The sequence below is a fragment of the Berghia stephanieae genome, chromosome 6 (genome assembly GCF_034508935.2).
Source record: "Berghia stephanieae isolate SIO BIC M18660-M18661 chromosome 6, UCSD_Bste_1.3, whole genome shotgun sequence".
Lineage (NCBI taxonomy): Eukaryota > Metazoa > Mollusca > Gastropoda > Nudibranchia > Aeolidiidae > Berghia > Berghia stephanieae.
Window position 1 is genome coordinate 42148595 of NC_088365.1, and position 15548 is coordinate 42164142.

A 15548-nucleotide genomic window follows, 5' to 3' on the forward strand; every position below is an offset into this window, starting at 1 on the left:
TGGTTGTCTAAAAAAAACGTACAAGAGCTAATGACGTCATTTTCGTTCCATCTTTATTGCACTGGAATTTAAATGCATGGACAGAACATACCATAATAACTATTAGTGTATATCCGTGTATTATCTCATAGTTTGCTTGAAATGTTTATATTATGGGGTGCAGTTTGGACATATGTTATTTTGTGGGAAAATAATATGTGGCCCATCACCTCAAACCTCTATTATGTCTAGATGCGTCAGATGTTTGAAAGTGAGAAATAATGTGAGATTTTAGCTTTTGTAACATTCGGAAACTAGATTTTTGATATATAGAAGGAGCGAAATTGACGGCACTTAGCTCTTTGTTATTATTATTAGACAACCATTTTAATGATTAGTTCTCACTAAAGTATATCAGACTATAAACGTTTACGGTAACACATACTTTTGTGTGTCGGTACGTTAAATCTGGCTGGCGGATATTGTGAGTATTTTTACCTAAACGCATGTCATCAATTATGCTGATTTTCAGCATCCAAACCCCCTGTTTGGGGGCGGTAGGAAACAACTAGTAATACAATGGTCGTGGGAGGTAGGGGGTACTTTGAAGAGAGTCATTGATTTCAGTACAAATTGTAAGGACCTTGTTATTCTTCATGAGATTTTCACATGTCAAAAGTACGTTCCACAACCCGTGCGCACGCGTTGACGTTGATATCTTCACAACCTTCTGATGGATTTTAATGATAACTTTACTTCACACCCCAATTCCGAATTGCTTCCAATTAACAAGGAACCCGATATTGTTATGGCATGGATAAGTGATGATGGAGAAAATTCTTAAATTCTCACAAGATACCCCTGAGGGGTTGACAAAAACAAACAAGAAAAGAAAGGGATAGATGTAGAGACTTATGAAAAAATTACTGAGCTTTATATAGCGCAATATCCACTAAATGTGCTCAAAGCGCTTTACAAAGTAAATAAGAATCCAAAAAGTGGACAATCGCGGCCGAGGTATTTAATCTGATGTTTTCATATAATTTAGTGATTAGGGACAATCCTCTAATTCGGAATTAGGACAGTTAATTATCGAGGGATGTATCTCATTGACAAATCAACTACTACTGCGGTTCCTTTGAAAGATTATACTGTACAAAAATTACTTGGAATCCGGGGTTAAAGAAGTTTAGATTCAGTGACATTTCACATTATCACACTCAAAGCCCTCCTCCCCAGTGAACATAATTCAAGAATGGCAAACATGTACCCTGCTGGATGGGTGACCAGTGGGTTTTGTGCGTTGTAATGAGTTGTCTTGGTCAACAGTTGGTCGGGGATTATGTTTTTGTGAAAGGCATTTCTTCTTGTACTATCGAACTCGGGCGTAAGAATTCGGAGGAACCCCCTGGTTTTTTGGGGTTTTTTTTTTTGGGGGGGGGGGGATTGGGGGGGGGGCATTACATTATAAGCACCTCACAGGCTGCTTGTGTCGTCCGATATATAACATGTCCGTTGTCCACCTGAGAAGAGATACATTTTGTCATTAAACCCTATGAGCTTTTTTCAACACTGTTAAGTATAGTACAATTTACATTATTCCCATTGTTACATTGTTTCAAACACTATTTCAAAAATTTTTTTTACAACCCAAAATTAATTGCTACGCTACGCCAATTAATGCAACTTTGTAGCCTAATATCTTGTCTCAGATTAAGCTTGACGTCCGCCTCAGCAAATGACTAAAACTTGGCAAAACTTAGACTGTGCAGTGATTTTAGTCTGCTTATTCAGCTGACATGAAATCCGATTTTTTCAAGTCCTTAACTATAGTCAGAGACTAAACGCAAGTCCGCGTTCATGAAAACGGACGGGCCCAGAAGTCCAGATGTAATCGATTTCTGATGCGTACGTGGGATTTTAAGTTTTAAGACAAAGGGTTTTAATGAAAGAAAATTAGAAGTATGGGTCAGGAAAAGGCAAGCCTTGTCTGAACGCCGGGTTGGATCATCCTTCGTCTGGTCCATATCTTGTTGCTGTTCCAGCACGATTGCATCCAAGCTGGTATCACCTTCAGGGTCATTGTGGCACGCAAGCTCCTGCACGACGGCAACGTGCTGATCCGGTAGCAACAGGGAATCAAAACGAAAACTGATGATCAAGATTGATGACACAACACTACCAACTGATCAAAATCCAAAATACCTCGGAGTGACACTGGATAGACGGCTGACCTATAGAACCCATCTTGAGGGTACAGCAAGAAAGATAGGGAAACGAAATTGTCTACTCAGAAAACTGGCAGGAACAACATGGGGAGCATCGCAAACTCTTCTCAGAACATCAACCCTGGCCCTTTACTACAGTGTGGCAGAATATTGTGCTCCTGTTTGGACGAGAAGTGCCCATACAAACCTTGTTGATGCGAAACTAAGAGACTCGATGCGAATAGTAACTGGATGCCTGAAATCAACTCCAACACGATGGCTGCCAGTCATGAGCGCTTTAGCACCACCCCACCTGAGGAGAGAGGATGCAACACAGAAATGGATATCCAGAGCTGAATAAGATAGTGGAACTCCTCTGCAAACCATATACAAAACTGCGCCCCCAACATCAAGACTAAAATCTCGTTCACCTTTCTACATATCAAAGAAAGAAAACTACAACACGCAAGAAGCCTGGTGCGAGGAATGGAAAAGGAATAAACCAACAGGAGGGGAACTAATTGAAGATCCCTGTAAAAGTCTCCCAGGTCTACAGGATCAACCAAGAAAATACTGGGTAGCTGCAAATAGACAGTTTTGAAATTAAGACTGGTGTCAAGCAGGGATGCTTGCTCTCACCATTCCTGTTCATCCTTGCCATTGATTGGTTAATGAAGGAAACCTCCAAAGGGAGAAGAACTGGGATACAGTGGACCCCCTGGACACAGTTGGATGATCTGGATTTTGCAGATGATCTGGCTCTTTTGTCCCACACCCAGGACCAGATGCAAGCAAAAACCACAATTATAAACAGCCTCTCGGAATCAATTGGTCTAAGAATTCACCTTGCAAAGTCAAAGGTCTTGAGAATAGGTAAGCGTCAAAGGGAGTAGATCAAAGTAAAAGATCAGGAACTCGGAAGATATATACACTTTCTGCTATCTCGGAAGTATAATTGACAAGGATGGAGGCACGGAAGTAGAGGTGAAAGCACGAATAGGAAAGGAACTGGCTGCATTCACATCTTTGAACAGAGTTTGGAGAACTAAGATATCTCCCTTCGAACAAAGCTAAGACTTTTAAACTCAAACGTGAAGTCTGTTCTACTGTATGGATGTGACACTTGGAACGCATCACAGGCATGTATAAGGAGGGTACAGATTTTCGTAAACAGGTGCATGCGTAAGCTACTCATAATAAAATGGATGGATAGAATAAAAAATGAAGAAGTATGGAAAAGAACACAGCAGAAACCAGTGGGAGAGGAAATGGGAAGAAGACGATGGAGGTGGATTGGACACACGCTTAGAAAGAATGACTAAACTATAACAAAGAAAGTATTGGACTGGAACCCTCAGGGCAGAAGATCAAGGGGAAGGCCACGAGGAACATGGAGAAGAATTAAAGAAGCTGATATACAGAGAAGTGGTAAGACCTGGAATGAGATTTTTTAAAAGTTAGCTCGGGATAGAGAAGGATGGAAACTGTTTGTCTGTGGCCTAACACCGATCAAAGGAAGTAATTTTCTAGTACTCAATATAATGACCAATCCTTTAACTTTGGAACGTAAAACTATCCTAGACTACTCAATATAATGACCAAGTTTAACTGATATACAAGCACTTTGAACTCATTAAACCCACTTGCTGACGAAATGGAGGACATAGAAACAATTGTACTAAACGTAAGTGACCTTATATATTTATATAAGTAGATAAGAAACACATAAAACTCACTTGACTAAGTACACACACATATATATATATATATATATATATATATATATATATATATATATATATATATATATATATCTTTTTTTATTTCCTTTCTTCAATTATTGATTTTACCTCTTTTGATTTGTTAATTGGAAATTATATGTTAAAGTATGTTATATACTGGCAGTTGCCTAAAATAAACCTTTGAACTCGGTATCCATAGCAACTGGATGAAACTGCCAAGCCTTTTTGTCCTTCCTATTATCCAAGCGTTAAATTCTATTTTATTGACTGACGTCCATTAACAAGATTACCTCCATACATTCCCCAACCCAACAGCAGTTCCAAGCAGTGACAAAATAAAGTCGTATTTTCCAGTCCAGTTCCCTCTATTCTCATTTTCTCTCGTCCTCATCTTTGCCTTTGGTGGGAGTGTCAGAACGACTCTGTAATTAATATAATATTATTATAGATAGTATGCCCTTGGCTTAGAAGCTCACAACATTGCCATCCGGAAGTATAATGGATCGACACACAAAACAAGGTGTAACCTTAAAAGTTTATAGTCTGGTTAATACAGTTTAGTGAAAATTACTCATAAACGCGGATGTCAAAAGACAATAACAAAGACCAAAGTGACGTCATATTTATTCTATTTATAGATAGTGTGCACTTTTGGCTAAGAAGCTCATAACATTGCAATTCGGAAGTATAACGGATCAACACACAAAACTATGTGTAACCTTAAACTTTTATAGTCTGATTAATAGTCGCCATCGTTAACTTATAGATAGTATGCGCTTGGCTAAGAAGCTCATAACATTGCCATCCGGAAGTATAACGGACCAACACACAAAACTGTGTGTATCCATGTACGTTTATAGTCAGGTTAATACAGTTCAGTGCGCATTAATCATAAACGCGGAGGCAAAAAACAATAACAAAGACCTGAGTGACGTCATTTTCGAACTATCTATAGCCTGACACTGACCAAAAATGACGTCAAAAGACAACAAATCGTGAGTTGTATTAAATAGTTCAACCAATGGGACCACTTTTTCCATGAGCACTACTAACGACAACTCACAAGGCGTGCAAAAACCAAATTATGACGTCAAAAGGCCAGTCCTTTTGGGTTTCAATGTTAACAAAGAGTGTGTAGGGTAACGTAGTTACCAAGAGCTCTCACTTCTCTTAACCGCAATGCTATTGTCGCGTGCCAGGCGAGACAGCGAGGTGGGTGTGCTCCGCGTGTATCAAGCGCGCCAGGCTTACTGATACAATGAAGAAAATACGAGTAGAAGACGGAAGATGCGTGGCTTCACCAAAAGCGGGAAGTGAGAGCTCTTGGTAACATAACAATCGTTACCTACACGCTCTTTGGTGTTAGGTTATAAAATAACGATGGCTAAGGATTAATACAGTTTAGTGAGAATAACTCATAAACGTGCATGCCAAAAAAACAATAACAAAGACCCGAGTGACGTCATCTTCATTCTATCTATAGAGGTAACGAAGTTAACATCACTAGCTCTTTGTTATTATTGTGAGACAGGCAGTCTGTTAATGCTCGGTTATCACTAAATTATATATATATATATATATATATATATATATATATATATATATATATATAATATATATATATATAATATGAAAAAAAGTCAATTTATAGTTGCAATTTCAGAAATGGGAAAATTTGGGTTTATTCATTATAAATAAATAAGAAAGCATTTATTTATGGAACGCAATATTTACTAAACATGTACAAAGCGCTTTAGAAGAAGTTCCAAGCCAACAGCAACGCTTAACATGTTGGACGAGGCAATACGCCTGTTAGGCGATATTATCATTTATTTTTCCCGGACAAGGTGAATGTGAGTTAAGAGCCTTTTCCAATAACTCAACTATGCGGCGCTCAGAGTCGGACTCGTACCCTGGACTCTATCAATCTTTGTGCTATATACAAGCTCGTTTTATTTTATTGAGAAGATCAATGGTGACATGTCTTGTCAAAAGGGTATTATGTTAAAATGAGCGGGATGAAGAAAAGTATGTAAGAAGGCAAGACAATTATCTTATCTTATCTTATTTTTAAAATATTTGCTCGATTTTTTTTTATCGTTTCAATAATAAATAGTTGTAAAATTAGAGTAACTAATGTGATTTGACATATATGTGTGTGTGTGTGTGTGTGTGTGTGTGTATATATATATATATATATATATATATATAATCATTATGTTCATATATACGTTCTTATCTTATTAAAGGCTGAATATAGGAATTATCCTTTAAATGCCTTATGCAATAGTTTATAATTACAAAATCTCGTAAATATAGTATGCGCTTGGATAAGAAGATCACAACATTGCCATCCGGAAGTATAACGGACCAACACACAAAACTCTGTGTAATCATGAACGTTTATAGGCAGGTTAATACAGTTCAGTGAGAATTACTCATAAACGCGGATGGCAAAAAACATTAACAAAGACCTGAGAGACGTCAACTTCGAACTATCTAAAGCTTGTGTTGTATCATTCACAGACAGTTTTACACAATTTTGAATGTAAGGAAAAATAAATATATCAATACGGCAATATGAAGTAGAAAATTACTGTCATAGAATACTGAAGTTATTGAAAATTTTGTTCATGATCGCATGAATTATAAATGTACAATTTTCGTAGTATCTATAATGAAATATTAATGACAACAATAATCATTAAAAACATCATTTAGAATTAACTAGTAGATTTTTGACCAATCAAAACATGGAATTTTTAACACACCTTCACACGTGCTGGGACATAATATGTTGTTTATAAACAACAACGTGAATGATATCGACCTCTCCCTCATCATTGTTATTGTTTTTATGCCGCCAGATGGTTGACTAGTTATCACACGGTTTTCCAGATCATGCTATAAACGTTTAAGTTTACTCATAGTTTTCTGTGTTTTTTATAGCTAGTATGAAGTTGACGTCACTCCGGCCTTTGTTATTTTATTGATTTTTTGCCATCCGCGTTTATGAGTAATTCTCACTAAACTGTATTAACCAGAGTATAAACGTTTAAGGTTACACATAGTTTTGTGTGTTGGTCCGTTATACTTCCGATGGCAATGTTGTGAGCTTCTTAGCCAAGCGCATACTATCAAAAGATCAAGCGATAGAGCAGTGGGTAATTTACTTTAGTAAAACCTGTTTAGTTTACTACGTTTACCAATCGCTGCCATTGTTTACATTATGACGACTGTCCGAGAGGCGTGGTTATCTAGGTGTCTATTGACTGTATACTGACAATCATGGTACTTGGGTTTAGCTTTACTTCGTTATGGTGGAGACTATAATATACTATTTCTTATAATATATAAGACTTGAAGTTAGTATTTATTATCATTCTTATGATATTATTTTATGATTATTTTTATTATTCCCTCACTAGCATAAAAAGAGACAGGCGTACGTATGGCTAAATGTTACGCACGGTCAATATTCTGAAAGAAGTTATCTCACACAACCCTAGAGATATTTGCTACATTTCAAAATTGGAAAAAAATGTATTAAAAATGATCATGTGCATATATATTAGTCTTCAACTACCATAAACATGTAAAAATTAAGAACATTAGCTTTGTTTGTTTTGATTTTAAGGATTTTACGGCGCTTGCAACACATTTAGGTCATGTCAGCGCCAGTAAAAAGAAAGAATATTGAATAGTGAAAACATCCTAGAAGACAATTAAAAGGACTTGAGGAAAAAGTAAGACAAAGGGAATGGTTCAAATAGGGAACAGATGTAGATTCCAAGAGAACACTATCAGTGTACATACTTAGAGATCACCAGGATAAAACGAAGTAATCTCATTCCAAGACAAAGACAGAACGCAATTGGAAAATATGTATAGGGAAATAGAAGACACAGCAAGTACCTAGCTGCCCGCTATGGGAGGTTGGGAACCCCACCCAGAACATTAGCTTTGATACTACGCCTATAATTTGTCTCAGAAAAATGGAACAAATAGACATGGGGCAAAATGTGATGATGACTTCCGAACCTGGATTGATACCTTGAACATAGAAGTGTAGCCGAACGATACTACTAATGAAAGAAAATATATAGTTTGAGAACAATCGGAAATAGACATCCGGGCAATCATCGCAGAGGAAGTGACTGATTAAAATGCACCCATTTTCGTTCTATTTTTTGAAAAAAATCACATCTAACATAAATTTATTGTTATTTTCTGTTACATGCCCTCCAAACGTTCTCATTTATTCATCCTTGTCCGTCGCATGAACTATATAATTCATAGATCACATTTTTAATCTAGTTTTTTCGTTTACGCTCTTTCATATTATCCAGAGATGTTTCCTATAACAGGATGCTAGACATTTCGCCAACAGCCCTCGGAGGTGCCAAGAGTCTAAGATACTTGTATGTAACTATATATCTTTCTCTATAATAAAATAGAAATCATAAACGAAGACAGCTCTCATAACTATCTCTCTTTCTATCCATCTATCTCTCTTTCTTTCTCTCTATCTATCTATCTATCTATCGATCTATATATCTATCTACCTATCTATCTATCTATCTATCTATCTATCTATCTATCTATCTATCTATCTATCTATCTATCTATCTATCTATCCATCCATCTATCTATCTATCTATCTATCTATCTATATATCTCTCTCTCTCTCTCTCTCTCTCTCTCTCTATATATATATATATATATATATATATATATATATATATATATATATATATATATATATCCATCTATCTATCTATCTCTATGACAAAAAGTAATCAGATTGCTCTCATATCTATCTGTCTACCTATCTTTCTATCTATCCATCTATCTATTGTCTATCTTTATACATATTTAATCGTATCACAATAAACATTTGATGTGGAGAGAACTGGTCATTTGACAACTATAATATATATATATATATATATATATATATATATATATATATATATATATATGTGTGTGTGTGTGTGTGTGTATGTGTGTGTATGTGTGTGAGTTTGTGTGTCTGTGTGTGCGTGTATGTGTATATATGGAAATAGGATTATTAAATGTAAAATAAATACGCGTTCCGTCAACTGGGGTAACTTTGCCTTATGGGGAAATTTTGCCTCTTTAATATTGGACCAACTAGAGTATTATTTAGTTTTGTGGAATTTATTTCATTTGATAAAACTTTACGTCATTTAAGCAGATAGATAACTACCATAAAGCTGAGAATACTCAAAATGCTCCAAATTTACAGTGGCAAAGTTACCCCAGTTGACGATTCTTGAAAATTTTGCATAATGTTTAAATTGGAAAAGTGCAGTTGCTTATTAAGTAATAGAATTAAAGAAAAATACTTAGCTCTCTATCTTTTAACTGATATTTTTGTTGTCTTGGTATTCTAAATAATATCATTTAAAGACAATCTCTACCACTTTCCTCCTCTTACAATACACACATCAAGTTGTCTTAACAGCTCCACAAAAGAAAAAAACTTTTCCCCACAAACATCTGAAAACTGCTAATATTAAATTGGTGTTAGTAACCTTATTGATGGAATGCTTTTAAGTAAAATACTCACAACTTCTGTCATTCGCATGTAACACACACAACTATGTGTAACCTTAAACGTTTATAGTCTGATTGATATAATTTAGTGAAAACTAATCATTAAAAAGGCTGTCAAAAACAATATCAAAGAGTTGAGTGACGTCAAATTGTCAATTTCGTTCCTTCTATACGATGCTCTCAATGTCTCTATTATTTCTCTTTGTTTCTCAGGCATTTGAACAACAACAATATCGGGAATAAAGTGTTGGAGAGGAATATATTTCATGAGAATGTAGCCCTGCAAGAACTGTAAGTATCGAATGTCATTTCCAGACACAAAGGGTTAAAGGGCGTACCATTTCGTGACTCACCACACCAATCTGGTGTTATGTCAAAACGAACTTGATCGGGAAAATTGTGTACAAAGTCAAAATTACCAGAGATAGGAAATAAATATTTTAGAAGTTTCAGAAACAAAAGTCGTTCTCCTAAATTAAGACAAATCTAATACTTAGCACAAAGTTAAGCTTAAAATCGAATTTTGAGCATTAGGTTCCCAGTGGCATATCGATGGTCGGCGGATCAACCCTCTGAAGTTTCGATTTTCACGATCGGCGGATTTAGTTTACCCGGAGTTTTGATCCTCCGATCGTGAAAATCGAAACTTCAGAGGTTTGATCCGCCGACCATCGATACCGTTTGGAGACAATTGATCACATATTAATTATTTGTTTTTGTTTTACAATTCCTATTAATGTCAAGTCTTCAATTGACGGATTAGCTAGGTTCACAAATTAGCAGGTCTGATAACCGAACGCAATTAGGGGCTTTTCTTAACAATGTTGTAATGGACAATATTATGCGTTGGTTTGAGAGAATATCCATTACAACCATAAGTCCAAAACCATGTATGCTATCAGACCTGTAAATAAGGACACGGTCCTGCATTTGTCAACCATTAAGTCTTGTTTACATTATTGGTCAGTTTGCGAAGTCCCAGGTTTGAGAGTTTGTTTTTATTTTTTTTTTTATTTTTTTTTTTTTTTTGCCAAGATGAGGGTCATTTCAATCGATCGATATTTGAGGGACGAGTTTTCTGGCCCAATTTTAAGACATGGGTTTTCCAGAGTACGGCAGAATACGCTTCTGCATTCGTGAGGCTACTGACGCCGCATGATATACTGCAATGTTATTAATGTGACCTAATTTACGAGTAAAGGTGTTTTCCCCGTTTTATGGCTGCTTTGTTCTCTCCTTATGAATTATAAAACTGCTTTAAAAATGTCGAAATTTTCGTTTGGCATACCTATATAAATTCATTATTTATCATTTATCATTTATCTGATATAAGGGGTAGTGAAAAACGTTATCAATGTATTTTCTACAATTCAACGAGGTATTCTGCTAAAAGTTTTTGGTCTTCATTACGATCAAGGTGCTTTTTTCTGTTATTCTTTACGATTTTAATTGCATTTTGAAACATCGATTTGAGTGACCAAAGTGTAGAGAAAGGAATTCTCTATTATTACAATGCATCATTATGTAATTCGAATTGACGATATACACCATAACAGTAATAAATTATATCTTTACCATCATTAGCTTTATCATCATCAATCTATTATTATCAAATTAGCACTCATAGCATTGCATCATCATTATGATAATAATCTTCAGAACTTATCTTGCCATAATCATAATCTCTATCGTTAGAAATCATAACAATCATGGTCTTTTTATTGTGACTAAATATTGAATGGGACAATTTATCGGGGGTCCCTATAGCTCAGTTGGTAGTGCACTCGATTTACACGCAATCCCTGGTGAAGTCGAATTATTTTAGTCTGGCTCCCTCCCCCCTCTCCCGTCAGCCAGCAGTGATTGGGTAACTGGATCTGTTTGATCTGGCGGAAAGTACTTTGCGATAGCTAGCACCCTATCCGAAGAGTAGCAAGCAAAACTGTTATTGTCCGTTTCACGGTATTGAAGCCGAGAAAACTCCGGCTCAATGGGTCAAACGGCTCCAAAAGACTTCTTTATGACAATCTTCACAATTATCCTTCGTTTGTCGTAATCATCATTATCCTCCTCCTCCTCCTCCTCCTCCTCCTCCTCCTCCTCCTCCTCCTCCTCCTCCTCCTCCTTCTCCTCCTCCTTATCCTCCTCCTCCTCCTCCTCATCATCATCATCATCATTATCATCATCATCATCATCAATATCTTTATTTCCAAATGCTATGTAAACGTTTTAGTCTTTTGTTTGTTCAAGTGTTTCAAACCCATTTTAACTTACTGGCCGCACGACCAGACGAGTGCCTACTTGACGGGTTACCAAAGAAAGGAAAGAAAAAATTATAAAGAAATAGGACTCGCTGGTAACAACAGAGCAGTCCATTGGGAATTTAAAATCACAAAGCAAAGCGAAAACCTATCTTTTGAATATCTACATGATATTGTCTTCACTAATCTGTTAAAAAACAAAACATTGAGCTTTTATATAGAGCAATATTCACTAAACGTGCTCAAAGCGCTTTTAAGGGGTCCCTGAGTACGGTGAGAGAACGTGAGTAAAGAGCCTTTTCTAAGGGCTTAACTATGCTCCTTTCTCCAAATTTATTTTCCTTTTTTATTCTCTTTAATTTTGTTTTCCCCCTCGTGTTCCCATTCTTATGCACAACCAATTTTAATAATAATCTTCATAAAAATGCGAAGACATCAAGAGAGTTAGTCCCATTAACATGCGTCCCGGACATGGATTTAAATGTGCCGTCTTTTACTGAAATTTAGATCGTTGTCATTGTACGAGAGGATTTCGAACTCGTTCGTGATTGGAATCCAAATCACTTCAAACTGATTGTCAGCGACCGCCTGTCTCTCACAACAGTTCTCTATACCTAAACACCGCCATCAATCAAAGTCTCCATGTTGACTAACATCCTGTCTGATCGAAACTCCTTCCTGCCAGGAGTGACTCATGCCTTGGCAGCATCGCTTTTCCACCGCGACTAAAATCGTTTGTCACTTAGTATATTATTAGAAATATGGAGAAACTTTCTTATAGACCAAGTTTCTATAAGGATCCTTAGCGTTTTATGGAAATAAGAGAATCTAACGAAATGTAAGTCTAAGGCCCATATCAATTTTGTCCCCCTTTTCTGCTACTCTGGATTCAATCAGATATTTGACTTTATGTCGATCAAAACAAATATCACCCTAATCTGTCATCTGGAAATTTGTTTGCTTCCAGTTGGCTGTTCGAAATTGTAGAGAATGTAAACTTTATCTTCCAGCCTCACTCTGACGCAGTCAAGCTCCAATCTTGCAGCACATATCGCACAAAATAGGTTCGGACCCAGAACATTGTGTTCATTTGGATTACCAACCCACATTAGTCTCAAATCCCTTCCACAATAATGTTCGTCTGAACACGTACAAATATTTGGGAGGGATACGAATTGGGATCACTCATTGGTTACGTGAAAAATTTAGTTTTCAACGTTTATGAAATAGCTTTAAAATCCTGATTTCAGTGGATGTAATAAAGGTATTCTGGATTTATTGAAGTGTATTCCATAGACATAAAACTTGATTGATAATACCAAACCATAAAAGACTCCTTTTGTAGACAAACGTTATAGGTACAGGTGTTTACCCGTTTTCAATGCACATATTTGTATACACATATTATAAACGAAAATATTTGCGATACAATTTGTTTGCAAAGTTACTTAGAGTTCATTCAATGAAACTATAAACTATTTATGTAGAAGTTTGACTTTGCACAAAACCAAGGACACTAACTAAAAATGAAATCCATGCCCTCTTAATGTTTTCAATTGAAGATATTTTCTTTGCCACGGGCGTTATCATTGATCTCTATGCGAACGCTTAACATTTCTGTTTATTTTTTTCTATCAAATGTCATCGTAATAAGATATTTGATTTATTTGATTATTTGAAACTACAAAAAGAAATCCTCTCATCTCAGGAAAAATGGGTTATTTTCATTTCTCACCATTATTAATCTCCCATTGGTTACCCGAACAAATGCGTTGGAGGCAAATCAGTTCCTTTAAATCAGCCTTTAGTCTTCAGTTCTAATCAATTATTCATCCGACCAGGTTCCTACAAAGCAATGACATTTGGAGTCTGGACAACAAAACATTTAGGAACCTCAAAAAGCTTATGAGATTGTAAGTATCTTTCTCTCCATCAATCTATCCATCCATCCATCCATTCAACCATCCATCTATTCATCCATTCGTCTATCCATCCATCCATCCATTCATCTATCCATCCATCCATCCATTCATCTATCCATCCATCCATTCATCTATCCATCCATCCATCCATTCATTTATCCATCCATCCATCCATTCATCTATCCATCCATCCATCCATCCATTCATCTATCCATATATATATATATATATATATATATATATATATATATATATATATATATATATATATATATATATATATAATGAGTAAAATCAACTCACATTTCACTCATTTTATAATGCTATTAATTGTAAATTGTTGAGCGCTGTTAGAACTGCATACAGAACATCCATCAATAATATGTGTCAATGTGGTCTAATGATTCTCGCCTACCTATCGGCTAGTCTAGTGTTCGAGGCCTGCTCTGAGCAGCGCATTGTTGAATCTTGGAAAAGGCGAGTTACTCACATTCTCTCACCGTGCTCGGGTGTGAAATAAAACCTGGTCGTTATCATTGTTGTCTCTGTCGGAAAAAAGTAATATCGCCTAAGAGATGTCATGTCTCGTCCTACATGCTGAGTGCTGCTGTGGGATAGGGACCCCATGTAAAGCGCGTTTAGCACGTTTAGTTTATATTATGCTCTATAAATGCTCTAATTAAATGTTCTATATCTGTCCCTGGTTTGAGAGTATTTGCCAATAAGAGGGTCATTTAAATCGATGGATATTTAAAGGACGAGAAGTGTTTGAAATGATAACTTTTGCCGACACACTTAAAGAAGTTTGTGTCTGTCTGACACGAAACTATTGGTCCAACTTATAGATCTATAACTCTGCTTATTGAGTGAATACATTTGCTGCCTAATCCAGTCTCTTGTTTAGTGACAAAAATACATTTACTAATGGGACTGACATCTAAGCGAATGAAATGGCGTGATGTGTGAGTTTATTTCATTCGTCGAAACAATTAAGCCTTCGGAAATGTTTACGTTTAAGCTGCCCTTATAATAGTATTCACTGGGATGGACACCACCAAAGGACAGAAGAATAAGTGACCAACGCATTCCTTAATACAAATATTATCACTCCCAGGAAAACATGGACTTTTGAATATTTGTTTGACACAAATATCTTAGAGCAAAACATGTATTCCAATTTGGATGCCATGCTTAAAGCAGTCTTACAGGGACAGGGGCCGTCTGCGTGATGACATATGTATTGTGCGACCTGCTGTGCCTTACTGCTGTACTCTAGGACAAAACACATATTTTTAAATCGCAGAAAGCTTTTAATTAAAATATCGATAGATTAGTTGACCCCCAACTTATTCGATTTAAGACAAAGTCGTTTTGACAGAAATATCCAGTTTGAGACTATTTGACAATTAAAACAATGTGAAAAAAGAAAGGGGTGGGGTTGTGTGAGGGGGGGGGGGGGGGGGGGATCTTGTTCGATTGATAAATGAAGTAAAAGTTTTCCGGCAGAAATCTATGAAATTGTGTTATGTTAGAATATGGCCGTTCAGTTGTCATTCCGGAAAGACAATTATAACGAGTAGCTTGGGGCATTGAACTCAAAACATAAAAGAGTAGAAGGACAGGTTTTGAATAATCAGGACGAAGTTTCGTGTCAAAAAATATGGTCTATACTGGAGCATTTATCATTTATTAGATATTGACTTAAATCGAATGTAAACACTTAATCTACTGGCATCGAACAAACACAATAACAATTGTGAAAACATTTCTTTTCTAACGGCCTCAATTATTATTATTATTATTATTATTATTATTATTATTATTATTATTATTATTATTATTATTATATATTATTAT

General features: G+C 36.0%; 1 protein-coding gene across 1 annotated transcript in view; it reads left to right on the forward strand.

The window, feature by feature from the left end:
• Positions 1–15548, forward strand: part of LOC144975044 (uncharacterized) — a 241463-nt gene that overhangs the window by 135627 nt on the left and 90288 nt on the right. The window contains exons 7-9 of the mRNA XM_078918719.1: positions 8278–8349; positions 9722–9799; positions 13611–13682. Coding sequence (XP_078774845.1) covers positions 8278–8349; positions 9722–9799; positions 13611–13682 — 222 coding nt within the window. The remainder of the gene's footprint in view (positions 1–8277; positions 8350–9721; positions 9800–13610; positions 13683–15548) is intronic.